Source organism: Histomonas meleagridis (assembly GCF_020186115.1).
Source record: "Histomonas meleagridis strain 2922-C6/04-10x chromosome Unknown contig_109, whole genome shotgun sequence".
Taxonomy (NCBI): domain Eukaryota; phylum Parabasalia; order Tritrichomonadida; family Dientamoebidae; genus Histomonas; species Histomonas meleagridis.
The window spans coordinates 82057-100309 of record NW_027150753.1 but is presented as its reverse complement, the minus strand read 5'-3'; the positions used below and the strand labels follow the sequence as shown (position 1 = coordinate 100309).

At 29.3% G+C, this 18253-nt stretch overlaps 5 protein-coding genes across 5 annotated transcripts; 2 read left to right on the top strand and 3 right to left on the bottom strand.

The window, feature by feature from the left end:
• Positions 1 to 4720: 4720 nt before the first annotated feature.
• Positions 4721 to 5899, top strand: GO595_000595 (actin-related protein 2; the record flags this gene model as incomplete). Its single annotated transcript, XM_067919251.1, has 1 exon — positions 4721 to 5899. The coding sequence occupies one exon, from the start codon at positions 4721 to 4723 to the stop codon at positions 5897 to 5899; it is 1179 nt and encodes a 392-aa protein (XP_067779239.1).
• A 175-nt stretch (positions 5900 to 6074) lies between these two features.
• Positions 6075 to 7587, bottom strand: GO595_000594 (CAMK family protein kinase; the record flags this gene model as incomplete). The annotated part of the gene is made up of 2 exons (XM_067919240.1): positions 6075 to 6881; positions 6976 to 7587. 2 exons carry the CDS (start codon positions 7585 to 7587, stop codon positions 6075 to 6077), a joined length of 1419 nt encoding a protein of 472 aa, XP_067779238.1.
• Positions 7588 to 8486: 899 nt separating this feature from the next.
• On the bottom strand, positions 8487 to 8690 carry GO595_000593 (heat shock factor-binding protein 1-like; the record flags this gene model as incomplete). The annotated part of the gene is made up of 1 exon (XM_067919229.1): positions 8487 to 8690. The coding sequence occupies one exon, from the start codon at positions 8688 to 8690 to the stop codon at positions 8487 to 8489; it is 204 nt and encodes a 67-aa protein (XP_067779237.1).
• A 5929-nt stretch (positions 8691 to 14619) lies between these two features.
• GO595_000592 (STE family protein kinase) lies at positions 14620 to 16458 on the top strand (the record flags this gene model as incomplete). The annotated part of the gene is made up of 1 exon (XM_067919218.1): positions 14620 to 16458. The coding sequence occupies one exon, from the start codon at positions 14620 to 14622 to the stop codon at positions 16456 to 16458; it is 1839 nt and encodes a 612-aa protein (XP_067779236.1).
• Positions 16459 to 16992: 534 nt separating this feature from the next.
• On the bottom strand, positions 16993 to 17874 carry GO595_000591 (Adenylate and Guanylate cyclase catalytic domain containing protein; the record flags this gene model as incomplete). The annotated part of the gene is made up of 1 exon (XM_067919207.1): positions 16993 to 17874. One exon carries the CDS (start codon positions 17872 to 17874, stop codon positions 16993 to 16995), a length of 882 nt encoding a protein of 293 aa, XP_067779235.1.
• Positions 17875 to 18253: the final 379 nt, after the last annotated feature.

Here is an 18253-nt window from a genome sequence, read left to right as displayed (position 1 = left end):
AGGAATGAAAATTAATGATGATATTATTAATGTATCAGCAGACTTTGGAAATATTTTTCTTGTTAAACATTTTCTTCAACATAATCAAATTCCAAAAGATATTTTAGTTTTTTCAGCACGTTCAGGAAACTTTGAACTTGTTAAATATATTTTAGAACACGAAAGTATTAATATTAATGTTAAAGATATTTATTTGTTTTATTTTATATTTATTTTAATAATTTCTTATTTCAAAATAATATTTGGAAATTGTTTAAATTATTTAGAACGGGACTTATTTGGGCATCTTTAAAAGGTTATACAGAAATAGTTAAATTACTTCTAGAACAAAAAGGAATTGATATTAATGCTAAAGATATTTGTTTGTTTTATTTAATATTTGTTTTTATAATTTTATATTTCAAAATAATATATGGAAATTATTTAAATTATTTCAAACAGCACTTATTAATGCATCTTTAAATGGTCATACAGAAATAGTTAAATTACTTCTTGAACAAGAGGGAATTGATATTAATGCTAAAGATATTTGTTTGTTTTATTTAATATTTGTTTTTATAATTTTATATTTCAAAATAATATTTGGAAATTATTTAATTCATTTAATACAGCACTTATTAATGCATCTTTAAATGGTCATACAGAAATAGTTAAATTACTTCTTGAACAAGAAGGAATTGATATGGATGCTCAAAATATTTATTTGTTTTATTTAATATTTATTTTAATAATTTTATATTTCAAAATAATATTTGGAAATTATTCGAAATATTTCAAACAGCACTTATGTATGCATCTGATAATGGTTATACAGAAATCGTTAAATTACTTCTTGAACAAGAAGGAATTGATAAAAGTTCCCTAATCAAATAAAGTAACATCTCAAAATTCAAATGAAATAATTTATGAATCATTTTATTTTTTACTATACATGCATAAAAAATTCATTCTTCTAATTTTTTTTCTCTTTCAAATTCAATAAATTTTTATGATTTTTATAATAATTATTTGAAGGATATTAAAAGAAATTAAGAGCTGCTCTTAACCGTCTTTTATATATGTCACTATTTTAAAAAAACCACCTCAATCTGTAATATGAATAACTCTATACTCCCACATCACAAGACAACAATACGCGATGACAAAGGAGAAAACCGGAAATTCAAGCATGTTCTCAATGAGTTCAAGGATGCAATGATGGAAGCACAAGGAAAGCCAATTATTTTTGTAAAAATTTTTGGTTCATACGAAATTGGGAAGTCCAGTACATTAAAATTACTTACCGGCGATAACAGTATTGTTGTTGGTAATGGGAGGGATGAAGAAACTACTGGCGCTTTTATTTATGGGCCTTTTCATTATAATGATTTTAGGAAAAAGTTTGGAATGGAAATAATTCCAAACAACGAAACTCAAATATTTTTTATTGATACTGAAGGGTCTGGTGGTTTTAAAGCTCAATTGTCAAATTCAGGCCGGTCACTATCTTATGAGCCAACTTATTTATCCATATGCTGCATTATCCAGTGTTATTATATCTATGTTAAATCTAACCTTTTCAATTGACGAAGCAGATACAATTAAAGAAATTCCCAAAACAATTGATCTGATAATTGCGGAACGTTAAAAAGTGATTTAAGCAAAAATTTAATTGCACTTGTAAGAAATGTCCCTAAATATCAGCCAAGTAAAGGCAAATTTGATAGATGTCAGGAAGAATCAAAATACGATTCAATATAATGATGTTATTCCACTTTATCTAATGAATATAAATGCAGAAGGGGCGACAAAGCCGTTTAAAAAACCGCCAAAATTTATTTTTTGAATATTGGCCTAAATAAAGAACATGCCATCATTTAAAATACAATATTTTGTAAAATATTGTCTTGAATTATATAAATTGAAATATTATCTCATATTAACATACAGATATTGAGTAAGAACACCTTTTTTATTAAATAATTTATTTTTTACAACATTCAATATTAAATGGTTTACGCGTTACAACATTCTAAAAGTTGGAAAAATCAGAAAATCGATAATTTCTAAAAAACGGCTAAACAAAATTCCTTGATATCATATATCCATTGTCTATATGATTCATTAACTCAAATATCTTGAAATTATTAAAATCTTATCGTAACGTTTTTCAATATTATTATTTGAGTCTATCTGGTCGGATGGTGAAGCCGTTTAAAATTATAAAGAGATACAAGAAGAAAAATTTACTAAGTTAATTGGGATGATTCAACATTTCTTCTAATGGTAGAATATTTAGTTGAAGATAAAAGTCTTGAATTTCCTAATGATACCATAATATATAATTTTTATATCTCAATGGCCGTTAATTTGGTTGCCTGTTCAAAGTGCAAAATTTTCATCTTTGTTTTAACGTACAAAATAAACATTAAAAATTCTCATCGTGCATTGAAATATACAAACAACAAAACGTTACGATGGAATCCCAAAAATACCGAATTTTCGTGCATTAACTGATATACAGAGAGTTTATTTTTGGAATTACTAAGAATTTCGTTCATAGGAAATTATTGTCGCCCTTCTATAAATGCGGATATAATGTCACAAGGGTATGAATTTAATCTCGGGTTCAAAATCTTTGCGCAAAGACTTATAAATCATATTGAAGAAGCACGAAAAGATTTTACATTTGATTGTGAAAGCGCATGTGAAATGTTTGAAAAGTTAATTAATTTGCCTGAACAACAAGACATCATTCAGATTGTTAATCAAGTTTTTCTAGATACGAAAAATAAAACTTATGAGAACAAATATAAACCAATTGTTGAAGAAATCATTAAAAAGAAAATTCAAGAACTTGATAATCAAATTAATAAAATCGAATCAACAATTAAAGAAGGAACAATTATTGAATTACCAATTATAGACTCCGTCAAAATTATTAAAGAATTAACAGAAGAATTCGATAGTAAAATCGAAGAAGAGAAAGTAAAAGATTCAAATGTATATAAAGAATTAAAACGAGAAATTTCTGATGAAATATCAACAAAATGTAAAGTATTTAATGAACTTAGGGATCAAATGAAACAATTACAACATAAATATTTACAAGATGAAATTAATTCGTATATCGAAACAAAGAAAAAACAATCAGAACACACAATGACTAATAGTAAATCATCAGATTTAGGTGAACTTTTAAGGTTATGTTCATTAGATTCTGATGATTGTATTAATGAATTAAATCGAATTGGATCCGAAGAAAAAATTGATTTTTCAATCATTATGGAAATACAAGAAAACATTAATACTGAAATACATATATTATAGAAGAAGAAATTGAACAACAAAAAGCTGATATCCAAAACAGTGATATTTCGCAATATACACAAATATCAATTAGTTTATTAAGAAGTATTAAGCGCAAAATCTTAACAACACTTAAGAATGAATCCAAAGAAAAAATACCGAAAGAAATACGCAATAAAATTGACAATTATATATATAATAAGTTAATTGGTAAAATGGATGAATTAAACAAGAAAAAGAAACACGAATTAAGAAAACTACAAAAGATTAAGAAGACAAAATGTTATCTTTTATATCCGAAAGAATGGCAATAGCACAAGAGAAAATTAATAACATATTATCAACTGATGAATCCGCAATATTAAATGAAAGTCGTATTCGTAACTTAGAAAATGAATGTCAACTTGAACTCGATCGAATATGTCTTCAATTTAATATCAATCAAGCTGCACGACAACAAGTTGAAGATTTCATACGTTCACAAGCTAAAAGTATATTAATCGAAATGGGACAAAACGCGCATAAAATAGAGAAAGTTATCGAAAGCTTGAAACAAATTGCGGAATCTATAATGAAGAATGAATTCACAGCACAAGAATATAAAATCAAACGAAGCGACTTCGAAAAGTTAAATCGAATCTCACGAAATTTAAATGATATGATAACTAATAATTGCATTAATGAATTTAAATCACGTTATTCAGGTAGTGTTAATGAAAGTATTAATAAGAAACTTGAAGATTATATCACAAGTCAAATTCAAACACATATGAAAAGTTTAAATCAACTTTCTGAAGAAGAAAGGAACAAAAATACAAATCAAAAGCGACTTCAAAGAAAAGATTAGAATGGAATTAGAAAGAGAAAAAATGTCAATAAGAACTGAAATGCAAAATAGGTCAGGAAGTCCTTCGGATGTATTACCGTGTGATGTTGTAAGTAGACTTAATCGGAAATGTGATTATGTTATATCAGATGCAAATGAAAGTATTAGAAGTGAGTTAAAGGCATACAGCGCTTCATTGTTAAGTGAATGCATCGAAGAATTAAACAATGAGGCAAAAGTAATCTCAAAGAAGATCAAAAATTTAAGAAGGGCGTAGGAAAGTTCTTCAAGACATTAGGAAAAGTTGCAATTTCTGCTTTACCAATTGTAGCTATGATCATTTAGAAATAAGTAAAAACGATTTTTGTAAATTATCCGACCAAATAAGCACAGAAATACGCAAAATAGAAATATCCGATAACCAAATTCAGAATTCTTCATTTCACTATATAAGAAATCCGAAACTTAATTTTGTTAATTATTTCATTTAAGTATTACCTTAAAAATTTAATAATATGTAGCATTTTTTGGGGTTCTGTATTTTTTACACCCTGGAAAGCGGTTTGAATCAAAAAGTGAAACCAAGCACTTTTGTTCATTAATCAAATGTCAGGACATAAGACACCCGTCGTTCTCGATCTCGGTACTGGTTTCCTTAAGGTCGGTATGAGCACCTCCCAGATTCCAGATTTTGTTCTCCCGAACACAGTTGGTCGTCCAATCCTTCGTTCAGATGAATCATTCTCACGCGCAAAGCTTAAGGACCAAATGATCTGCGATGAGATCAACGACGTCCGTCAATACCTTGACCTTTCACTCCCTGTCGAACATGGTGTCGTCAAAAACTGGGAAGATGAACAATTAGTTCTTGAATATATCTGGAAGAATAAACTTAAGATTAACTGCTCCGAACACCCAGTCCTCGTCACTGAAGCACCACTTAACCCACTCGAAAACAGAAAGAAGATGATGGAAATCTTCTTTGAAAAATATGACTTCCCAGCAATCCAAATCTCACCACAAGCCATCCTTGTTCTTTATGCTCAAGGTTTAGTCACAGGTGTTGTTGTTGACTCAGGTGATGGTGTTACACACATTATGCCAATTTGCGAAAACTATCTTCTCCCACATCTTGTTGGCCGTATGGATATTGCAGGCCGTGATATCACAGAGCATATGGTTAAGCTTCTTACACTTCGTGGTTATACATTCCATAAGACATCTGATTTTGATGTTGTTCGTGAAATCAAGGAAAAGATGTGCTTCATCTCAGCCGACATTGAAATGGATCGTCGCATTGCCAAAGAGACAACAACTTATGTTGTTCCATACACATTACCAGATGGCCGTGTAATCAAAGTTTCCGGTGAACGTTTCGAAGCCCCAGAAGTTCTTTTCCAGCCTTACCAACTTGGTCTTGAAACGCCAGGACTTTCCGATCTCATTTTCGAGACCATCATGAAAGCTGATATCAATCTTCGTAAGCAATTCTTCCAATCTATTGTTGTTTCTGGAGGCACAACAATGTTCCCAGGCCTTTCTACCCGTATTGAGAACGATCTTAAGAACTTAGTTCTTAAGAATGTCCTCAAGAACGACAGAAAACAACTCAAGAGCTATAAGATTAAGGTCGAAGATCCACCAAATCGTCGTTACCTTGTTTACCTTGGTGCAACTGTTCTTGCTAATTTGACTGCTGATAAATCTAATTCATGGATTAGCAAGAATGATTTCAAGGAAATTGGCGCTGATAGAGCAGCAAAACATTGGCAAAGCACAGCTTAAGATAAACAAGTGTCGATTTCTAAACACAATTAAACATGACACTTTTAACTTCACTTTTGTTTACATCAAACCGCTGGCAAAATGTAACGTGTCACCGTTAATTTTAAAATGATTTTTTATTTAATTTATTTTTGTGGATGTGTAAAAACAAAAAAATTTAATAAAAAGACATAATTTAACAGATAGGATTTACCAATTCTTTTTTGAGTTCATCAAACAATTCATTAAATTCACTTCTCTCTGCTCCATCCATTTTCACATACATCGAATATTCATTCATATCCTCATTAACAATTTCGAACTGCACAACAGCCAATGACTTAGTCATTGCGATAATTAATCTCTCATTAGGATAAAACCATTCACACTCACATTTCTTCAATAGCTTCTGAACAACGAACATTGCATCTGAACATTGCATTTTAAGTCCGCAAATACATTCTTCGATTTCGAAAATTACATTTCCATTATCATTAAATATCCAATCAACTTTCTTTGCAACTGAACCCATTGTTGCTTTTCCATCAATTTGTTCATTAACTTCATTAACTTTTTTGTTTTCGAGTTCATTTTTAAATGGTATCATAAATTCTTTATATTGCTTCGTAAGCATTAAATAAAATACTTTGATCATGGTAGGCTCATCAGATAATAAGTCATTGTTCAGTTCGTTTTCATCTTGATACCCAACTTGTTTCAAAAGTTGATAAACTTTGGAATCAATGCTTTGAGGATCAATGGGGTACCCCACATCGGGGAGGGTCAACGGTTTTGGAATGGCATAACCGTCGGGTAACCCCAAACGAAAGGCGGGGTGCTCCTTTATTTCTGGAATGGTGATGCGTTTTTCTGGATCAACAATAAGAATCCGTGATATAAGATCCTGAATATCAGAACTTACATCTGTCAGATTTTGATAATCACCTTTAGAGATTTTATAGAGCAAATTTCGTAAGTTGACATCATTGAATGGAAGCTTACCCTGTGTGTTAGATAGTCATACAAAAGATATTTAGTTAATCCCACATTCATAAACATAGCGAAATAGGAATTTAACCAAATATTTAAAAACATACTGAAAGCATTGCATATAAAATTATGCCAGAACTCCAAACATCTGCTTGAACTCCGGAATATGGTTGCGATTTAATAACTTCAGGGGCTGTATAATGTGGTGAACCACATGATGTATTTGCAACACCAGTTTTCATCCAACGAGCAAAGCCAAAATCCGCAAGCTTTACATTGTCATATTGGTCCAAAAGTATATTTTCGGGTTTTAGATCACGATGACAAATTCCATGAATATGAAGATATTCAAGAGCATATATAATTTGTCTAAAAATGTGCATAGAATCTGGTTCTGATAAGTGTTGATGTTGTACAACCAAATCAAATAACTCACCGTTTTCTGCATATTCAAGAACAATATGAAGATGTCTTGTTGATTCAAAAACTTCAAAAAGCTTAAGAATATTAGGATGATTTAGGAGGCTCATTAAAGCGATTTCTCTCTGTATTTTTGAATAAAGATTTGGTTTAGATAACAATGTTCCTTTTTTTAAGATTTTTATTGCAAATCGTTCATGTGTTTCTTTGTTTTCAGCTAGTTTTACTTTGCAAGAGGTTCCAGAACCCAGACTACCTATAACAAGGTAATTTCCGATTTGTTTTGGAACCAGTGACATATAAAAATTTTCAACTTTTCAATTTTGACTGTCACTTTTAATCGTTAAATTTAAAATCGGATGAAGAAAAACATCTGTTTATTACATTAAGCTCCATAAACGAACCGAATTAATTCTCTCTTTAAAAATATTTTTATATAATAAGATGTTTTTAAAAACTTATGGTTTTAAATAATGGTGTTTATTGTTTTTTTAACACTAACTTATTCTGATTTAGGCTTATTTACTTCATCTGTGTTTTCTTTTGTTTCTTTTTGTTCTTCTTCCATCTGTTTTTTCTTGTGTTGCTCTAATAAAAAATTATGTTGATTAGCAAAAATATAGGAAACGCGCGTTAAAGTTAAAACAATAATGCACAATACTATGCCTATTGATATAAGATACATGTTTCTTTGATGACGGAAATAATTTGATGCAATAAAGTTTTTATTTCCGCTTGTTTGATTCTTGCCACTTAGTTGACCTCGAAGTCCTTTCTGGTTTAAAAATTCTTGGATGAAAAACATAATTTGAATTCCCAAAATAATCAAAAATGTCTTAAATAAGCGGGAAGCATTTCTAATTACCTTAACCCTAAACGAGAATGGTAATGGGAAAATAAATATAACAATCATCCCCAAGCAAGCAATGCAAATTATAGGGAAAACAACTGTGAAAATCATTATGTAAATTTACTGAACAAATATCACTTGTCACTTTTTGAATTATGCCGAAATGATTTTGGGGTGCCCTAATTATCCCAAGATCCAAAACGAAAACCAACCACATTCTTGATAAATGAAGAGCGTATTAGCTCGACGTCAAGATGTATCGTACAAATATTATTTTCACAAGCCAAAACTTCAACCCAGATTGATTTTTTAAATTAAAGAGGAAAATATTTTGCTTTATTTTGATATTTACTTAGCCTCTTCATCAGCTTGTTGCATTAACTGATCAATGGATTTTTCTAATTCATTGATTTTTGAAGACATCTCATCAATGCGACCAAGTACTTGTTGAGCCATGTCGGTGAACTTTTGTTCCATTTGCGTGAAAATGGAGTCCATGAAATTTGCGAGATCTTCTGGCTGTGTTGGGAGGTTGTCTTGTTGTTCACTCATCCACCAATTTAAAAACCGCGCAATTCAATTCAGACCGTTTAAAATTTGCATAAATTTGCAAGTAAAAATATTGAAATAAAAGAAAACATCAAAAATATTTATTAAGTTAAATCCATTGGTCATTTTCGTTTTGTATGAAATCACTAAACTTATTATCAACAATTTCTTTCCTCTTATTTGATGTAGTTTTACCTATTTCATAATTTTCTGTTGATTGTAATGAAACTGCTTTTTTGGTAAACCTAACCACAAAAACAATAATTCCAACAACAATAAAAACAATAACGATTGAAAAACAAATGATTCCAATTAAAATTCCTTTTGAAATTGTTGGACGTTTTTCATTTGGATTTTGATTGGAATAAAAATTAGTGAATAATAATGAATAATAAAAATAATGTGATGAGTATTTCATGATGGTATATTCATAATATATAAATCCGGTATTGGTAAAGGTTGGTTTTAAATCAATGAGAGTAAATGAATTTGTGTTTACATAAGATATTTTTACAGTAATTGTTTTTGTTATTGAATATGAACTTATCAAAACCATAGTATATGAATTGTTGAAAGAATGTGAACTTTGTTTTGAAAATATATTTGATTTTGAAAGTGTATTACGATGTGTATATGCACTTGGTTGTGAAAATGTATATGATTGTGTAAATGTATTTGATTGTACATATGTATTACTTTGCGTGAATGTATTGGAAAATATACTAGATTGTGTAAGTGATGGAGGAAGACATCCATCATTTGCTGTATAACTTGCATTTAGTGTTCCAAATGAATTATTTACATATAAATTTGTCACCATAATTGTTTGTGTATTAATGTTATAAAATGAATTTATTCCTAACTTTGGTGAATTGCTTCCATAATAATATATGCATCTGAGCTTTTTGCAATTTTGAAATGAATAATTTCCTATTGTTTCTAAATTTCCTTCAATAGTAATTGATTCTAAACTTGTGCATGAACAAAATGCATAATTACCAATAGTATTAACAGATGTAGGAATTTTAAAATTTGTAAGTGCTATGCAATTTAAAAATGTATAATCATTAATTGACGAAATATTTCCATAAATTTCAACTACTTCTAAACTTTTACACAATTGAAATGCTCCACGTCCGATTTCGGTAACAGAATTTGGAATTGTAATGTTTTTCAAACATATGCAGTTGTTAAATGAAAAATTTCCGATTGTTACTATTGTATCGCAAAGTTTAACTGTTACCAGTGAGATCCAATTGCAGAATGCGCTATTTTATATTGTTGTAACTCCACATGAAAAAATAACTTTCAACGTTGTTTTACTATAAATTCGATATTGAAATATTATTATAATGATATTCAAAAGAACTTGATTTATTTAATCTATTATCCTTAAAACTAAAAAAGAAAACATTAAAAGGGAAATTAACTATCAAGCTTGAAAATATCTTTTTAACCTTAATCCTTTGCTTTGTTATTTTTAAAGTGCCTGAATAAATAAAGTAAGATAAAGTGGTATCAAATTTATCTTCTTCATTTTTCAACACCAATTTCTTGGTGATTGTTCTAAATAGCATTAAATGAATCCACATGTTAATAAATAAATCATGATTTTCATTCAATTTTTTAAAAAAAGTCTCGCGAAATAAATTTGAAATAACTTTCAGTAAGTGTTTTATGTTGGCAGTTGAATTCTAAAGAAAAAAGAATAAATTTATTCAAAATTCAATGTCTAAAGCATAAATGAAGTCAAGTAAATTGACCCTCTTATTCGTGAATTTAACAAATAGTTTTTATATATTCCATTCGAATTGTTAAACAGATTTTTTTTCCATCATGGAAACAATAAAGCACTGCTGCCTCTTTTTTACCATAATAACTCTAAATTTCTTAAATCTAATTTTTCATGTAGAGAGGATATCATCTGGATAAAATTATTAAAAGATAACATATCGAAAACAAAAAATAAAAGCAAAAAAGCAACTTTTTATGAAATCGATCATTAAGCAGTTCTTCGATAATTCTTTTTAAAATTGAAAAAAAAAAAATTAGATTTTGTATGTCTGTGCAAGGAGGTTACTAAAAAATCACAGGAAGTTATGGAAAATACAACAAATGGTTATGAGAAAACAACAAACAATTTTTGAAATTGCATCAACAATTATCTGCAGAATTTTCATGTATTCATGAATTTATGAGCAAAATTAAATTGTCTGTATTTATACAAATTGTTGATGTCCTTATTTGCTATTATATTTTCTTATGTTGCTTAATTGCCCAATACATTTCAAAATGCAATTTCAAAAATTGATTAGGCATTTGTGTTGCAATTTTGGCATTATATGCATGAGATATTCTTAGCATCAAAAAATATATAAATAAACATTTATTTTTATTGCAATCTAGATTCCAAGAAACCGTTTAAATCGATTCTAAATATAACCGTTTATCGTTTTCTCAAAACCGTTTGAGACTTTTTCGTAACCTCCTGAAAACTAAAACGATTCAATTAACATTTTGTGTTGGCAGACTAGATAATAATTCAATTAAAATGAAAACTTTACAAACGTAAACAATTGTTTGTTGCCTGATTGATCCTTGGATTCCTCAGGTCAATGGAAATAACATCTGAAGAATTGCAAGACATTTTAGCTTCCAACAATCCTCGAGGAATACAAAGTTATGGTGGTACAAATAATTTAGGGGAAAAACTTCATGTTGATATTCTAAGAGGAATTAATACAGATACTATTCAACAAAGAATATTGCACTTTGGTGACAATGGTATTCGTGGTAGTGAAATCAAACCAGTTTCATTAATGATAAAAGAATACATTTTTAATATATTAATGAACATTAAGAATATTCTTGTTAACAATATCAAATTAATAATCTTAGTTCTTCTTGTAATTGCTTGTTTTGTATTAGAGTTAGTTCTATCATCAGGGTCAGATAGAATTTATTCATTTTTTGATGGGGTTTCTATTTTCATAGCAATTTTTGGCGTTTTATACATGCAATTATATTTCAAAAGAAAAAAACTTCTTATTCACACAGAGTTTAATAAGTCGAAATTGATTTATGATGTACATGTTGTTCGTGATGGGAATATGAAAATTATCAAAAATGTTGATGTTGTTGTTGGAGATGTCATCAAACTTGAAGCTCCCTGTAAAGTTCCTGCTGATGGAATTCTCATTGATGGAGACAATATTTGTATTTGTCAATCTTCAGATGGTGAATATATTCGGAAAGATGTGAAAGACCCATTCTTAACAACAGACACAATAGTAACCAGTGGAACAGGAACAATGATTGTTCTTCGTGTTGGTCAAATTTATTGTGATAGATTAATCAATACGTTTCCTCTTCAAAGAAGAGTTGAAATTATTGGCGAACGAATTGGCGAAATGGCTAACCGTGCATTTCTTCTTATTTTTTCCATATTAATTATTTTTTGGGTTGTTAATATGAAGAAAGCAAATTTAGCATGGGGATATATACGAGAGCCCGTTTGTATCATCGCTTTTATTTGTGCTTTTATTGTCTGTGATCCACAACAATGGCCCAGTATTGTGCATATAATGTCACTTGAACATGTTAAGCGAAAGTTAAGCTCCGATGATTTTAACCGTTTTTATTCAATGTGCTTAACGGACTCCGCGCCCGTTATCTGCACCAGTAAAACCGGAATTTTAACAACTGAAAAAATGGACATTGAACAATATATAATTAATGACAAGATCTATCTTAGTAATGATTTTCTTAATTTACCACAAGAAATTAAGACCTTAATTTCATTTCATCATCATGAAACAACACAAAATATTTTAAAGTGTTTTCAATTTGATCAATTCCGAAGATTAATGTCAACGATTATTCGACAAGGAGATCAATATATTATACATGTTAAAGGATCACCTGAATCAATACTTAAACAATGTACGAAATATTATACTGAGAATGGACGAGTTAAAACAATTACCGAAACATTTCTTCAACGAATTAATACATTAATTCAAACGCAAAGTTCGCAAGGCTTTTATACTATAGGCATTGCATATAAAGCAACGACAACATTACCAGAAACACATGAAATCGCAGAATCCGAATTAACATTTATTGGAATTTTATGTTATCAAAATCCAATACGTATTAATTCTCGTTCTTCAGTAATTTCATGTCAACGTTCTGGTTGTAATGTTATAATGATAACAGGCGATAGTTTAAGTACTTCCAAATCTATTGCAAAAGAATGTCATCTATTAACTAAAAATAAAATCGCAATCGAAGCCGAAGATATACATAAAATGTCAAATGAAGAATTCGACAAAATTTTTCCACGAATTTCAGTTGTTTCACGTGCGACTCCAAAAGATAAACAATTTATTGTCCGTAAATTACAAGAAAAAGGACAAAACGTAATTGTTTTAGGTGACATTAATCATAATTCGAATGAAATCGAATCATTAAATTATGGAAATGATTTCGAAACAATTTCGAAATGTATTGTAATGAAACAAAACATTTTCCATAATGTACAACGATTTTTACAATTTTATATGATAACACTTCTTTCGACATTATTCTTAACATTAATCACATCTTTTTTTTTATATGAATTTCCTTTTAGTCCATTTGAGATATTAATAAGTAATTTAATATTACCTTTGTTATCTTCGATCATATTTAGTAATGAAGAGCCACGAAATAATCGAATTAATAATCGGAAATTAATTACATCATTTATGAAGAAGAATATAATTTTTCAAGTCGTTTTTCAAATTGTTATTTTTATTTTCATTTTAATGTATCCGCCAAAGAATCATAGGCCTTTTGCACATTATCATTATACATTTATATTTAATGTGTTCATGTTTTGTCAAATGGCGAATTTAATAAACGTGAGAGCAACTGAAAGAAATGAAAATGTTTTTGTTGGTATAAATAAATCGAATGTGCTCATTAAAATATTGTGCGCGATAATCGTTTTCATGTTTTGCTTCCTCCAATTCGCTGGAACGTTATGTAATTGCCCTCCTTTGGAACTGAAGGAATGGGTTTTGTCCGTTTTGGCGGCGTGCGCTTCTCTGTGGGTCGGAATGATATGCAGAAGAAATAAAATGGACAATTCATTGTACGAAAAATTATACCAATTCACAAAAGTGACAGAAAATTATTAATTTGAATAAAATGTAGATATATAATATTAAAAATTTGTTTTTACATTCATGAATGAAATGAACACCAAATTTTATTTTAAAATATTTAATATATATATATTACTTATAAAATTTACCTTTGAAGATACATTGATAAGTGCAGTTTTATATTGATTCTCGAGTTTCAAAAAAAAAAAAATTATTGGCCAATTTTGTGATATATATCAGATAATTTTCGTGATATTTTTTTTGAATTTCTTTATTTCAGCATGTTTTGAAAATTAAGTCGTTTTTTTTATCGAAAATTAATAATTCATATTATTTCCTTAATTGTTAATGTAGAAAATACTTTTCAAAAAAATTGATATATTTTTATGATACAAAATATTTAATGTTAACTTACAATGTAATGATTATTTCTATATTTATTTATTATAATTTTATGAAACGAATGCTGAGAAAATTAAATTTTTTGTTTATAGTGTCAGTTTTTCACTTCACTTGGACTACCTCACATGGTTGTAAATTAATTTTCTCAAATAAATAAAATTATGCGAAATGACATAATTTCTTGCATCTAAACAATATTCAATCTTTTTATATATCATATATATACAAATATTAATTATATAATTCACAACGCCATTACTTTGTCAGTTTATTTTCAGAGACAAATTATATATAACAAATAAATGAGAAATTTTTTTTTATCATCAAGAATACCAAAAACACGTTACTTAAAAAACCGTTTCCTATCGTTCAACCATTAAATGCTAAAGAAACTATTCAGAGATTCACCAAAAATCTCAGAGCCATTAGAAGTAAAGCATCAAGTCCATATTGATAAGGAGCTTAATTGGTCATTTGATGAAACAGTTGATCCTCAAACAATATTCACTAAACTTCAAGTCATTGGTAAAGGTGGCTTTGGCATTGTTTCACAAATTCTACATCGCCCTTCCAATAAGATTCTAGCAGGTAAACTTATAAATCCAAGTTTAGTTAATGAAACATCTAAAGCTGAAATTGAAAATGAAATCAAACTTATGCGTGAAGTTGATTCTCCTTACACAATCCACTATTATGGGAGTGTTCCTTTTGATGGGACTATAATGATTTTAATGGAATATTGTGATCGTGGTTCATTTCGCGATATTCTTGATGCAAGAGAACAGGTATTAAGTGAAGATCAAATTTCAATTGTCATGCATGATTTACTTAAAGGTCTTCAAATTATCCATCAAAAATATCACATAGTTCATAGAGATATCAAATCTGCCAACATTCTTTTAACATCATCAGGTGAAATAAGAATTGCGGATTTTGGCGTTTCAAGGAGATTTGAAGCAACAGGAACTTGTCATACCATGACAATTGTTGGAACTCCATATTGGATGGCACCTGAAGTTATTAGTGGTACATCTTATAGTTATCCTGCTGATGTTTGGAGTGTTGGCATTACAGCCATTGAATTAGCTGAAGGTGCACCACCATATGTTGAATTTGCACCTACCAAAGCAATGATAGAAATCACACTTAAAGGGTTCCCTGGGTATCGTTTCCCAGCCATGCATTCTCCAGAGTTTTGTGATTTTGTTTCACATTGTGTTCAATCAAATCCAAATGATCGATGGGATATCCCACGTCTTTTAGAACATCCGTTCATAAAAAGAGCAGAAAGAATGAACAGGAAAGTTGCTCTTGCAAATCTTTTAGTTTATCAGCAGCCGAAGAAGCACTTCACCGATGAAACTTTGGATGACACTTTTTCGTTCTCTGATGCGAATAGTTCGTTAACTCAGAACTATACAGCTGATCTTCTTACTGCTCGCCCAATTATTAATGATAGTTCATTTACAAGTGATTCTTCATTAAACCTTGGGTCAGATATTGTTAGTACAAATAGTGAATTTGATTTCACAACAGATGATTCAACTAGAAATATAGGTCTTGCTACAGCAAGGAAATTCGCTTTTAGTGGACAACCAAGTGGAGATTCTTTTGAAAGTACAGCATTTCAACTTAGTCGAACATTTGGAACGTTATCAGATGACTCAACAATTAGTGCTATGAATTCTCCATTTTCACAGCACAGTACAAGCAGAGGTAGTACTGGCTCTTTCGGTAATGAATTTGGAATGGATAGTCTTCAATTTCCAAGATTTGATGAAGATTATGATTCCAAAGCTAAATCATCAAGCAGCTCACAGAACTTGGATTCACAAAACTTTTCTGTTCCACCTATGTTAGATTCGATTAAATTTCCATCTCAAATTGATCCTAATAATCTTTCTGATGCTCTTTTCACGAAAGTCTCTCGTGTAATGAGTACAAAAATCCCATTTGTTCCTTTACAATTTGGCACAAATAATGATGCAGATACAGAATCAACATATAAACAGAAAGAACCAGTTGAAATTGTGGAAACTGAAGAAAGTGCTATTTCTAAAGAACAAACGAAAACTTCAATTCCACTTCTTTCTGTAATGATTTATATGTTTGTATTTATATTCTTTGGATACAAAGGAATAGGCTTCTTAACAGTATATAGCTTTATAGCTCATATACTTCTTACATATCTAAAGAATAACGAAGAAAAAGATGATTGATTTAGATTGTTATATATAAAACTTTTTTAATTGTTTATTTTTATTAAATGGTTTATATGATCGTTTTTAAAAAATGGCTCAAAATGATTCTTTAGGTGTAGCAAATGAAATAATAAATAAGTTCTTTCCATTATTAAATTCAGATATAAATCAAGCAATGATGTTTTATGATAATTCATCAAGTCTTTTTTTTGAAGGAAATCAAATCAATGGAAAAGAACAAATTTTTCAATTTTATAAAAACCTTCCAGGTATGACGTTTGTTGTCGATGGGTTTGAAGTTCAAACAGTTCCTGAAACATCATTATGGACAATGGTTATAATATTTGGAAAATTGTTAATTCAAGACAAAGGTAGTTCATTTCATTCAACAATTTTTGTTGAAGCTATACCACAAAGGAAAGTTGCACGAATAGTTTATCATTCGCTTACGTTAAATTAAATATTGTTTTTTTTTTTTTTAATAAACAAAACTATATCAAAATTTAATAATAATTATTACGTAATTCAAAATTTTACAAAAAAATTAATGAATTAATCGATTGAAGATAACGCAGACATGATCAATGTATTTGCAAATGCCGGTCTTACTATATACGCCATTTGTTTTCCTTTACCTTTTAGTTCTATTTCACCTCTAGGTTCAATGTTAAAGTTCATATTTGATACAAGTTCGAAAGTTTTCTGTGAAATCTGTACAGTTCCTGGTATACAAGTACTTTGTAATCTTGAAGCCACGTTAATTGGGTCACCTATTATATCGAATGTTGGTTTATGAATACCTAATATACCAGCGATCAAAGGTCCGTTAGTATTTACGCCGATTCTAATTTGTAAATTTGATTCTAATTGAGAGTTAACCTCATCAATAACACCTAAAATATCTAAACCTAATTGTAAAACTTGTTGAGCATGTTCTTGCGGCGGTTTATCCGGCGTAAACAAACCGCCTGCTGCCATGTAAACGTCTCCTATCAATTTAATTTTTGTAATCAATTCATATTTGGCCGTCATTTCGTCAAACTTATCAAAAATCATTGACAAAGTACACATTATTTGAGCAGGGGACAAAGAAGCCGAATATTCACTCCATTTCACGATATCAGCAAAGATAATTGACGCTGAAGGAACCACAAATGAAATATCTTTTTCACCTTGATCTAATCTTACAACTATATCACGAGGTAATATTTGGAATAAAAGCTTTTCACTTTGAGCTTTAGCCTTCTCAGCCTCTACTCTTTGCTTTTCAAGCTCCATTTCATTTCTTAATATGATTACGAAAGATTTCACAGATCCATTTTCTTCAATACCAATCAAAGTAGCGTTTACAGGTACTTCTTGGTCATCATCAGTCTTAGCGATTGCTTTAGTTTCGAAAGTTGGTGGACATTCACCATTTCTCATTAGACCCATTTGAGATTGAATTGATTCATATGAATCTTCTTGTAACAAAATCGAAATACTTTGACCTAATAATTGTTCAGGTTTATATCCGAACGTATTTGTAACTGATGAATTTATAACTTCGACAGTCCCATTAATATTTAAACATAAAACAGAATCTTTTAACATAAATATAACTAATTTTGATGCGCACATTTTTGATTTTTGTTTTTTAGTTTTTCGATCTAATAAATAATCCATTAATTCTTGATTTTGAGTGAATACTTTAGGTGAAAGTCTTCTTAATAATAATAACGCTCCTTTAAAACCTTTATCTAATTTTTCGATGAAATAAAATAATATTAAAAATTCTAATAATGATAAAATTATACCACAAATTAAAATTATA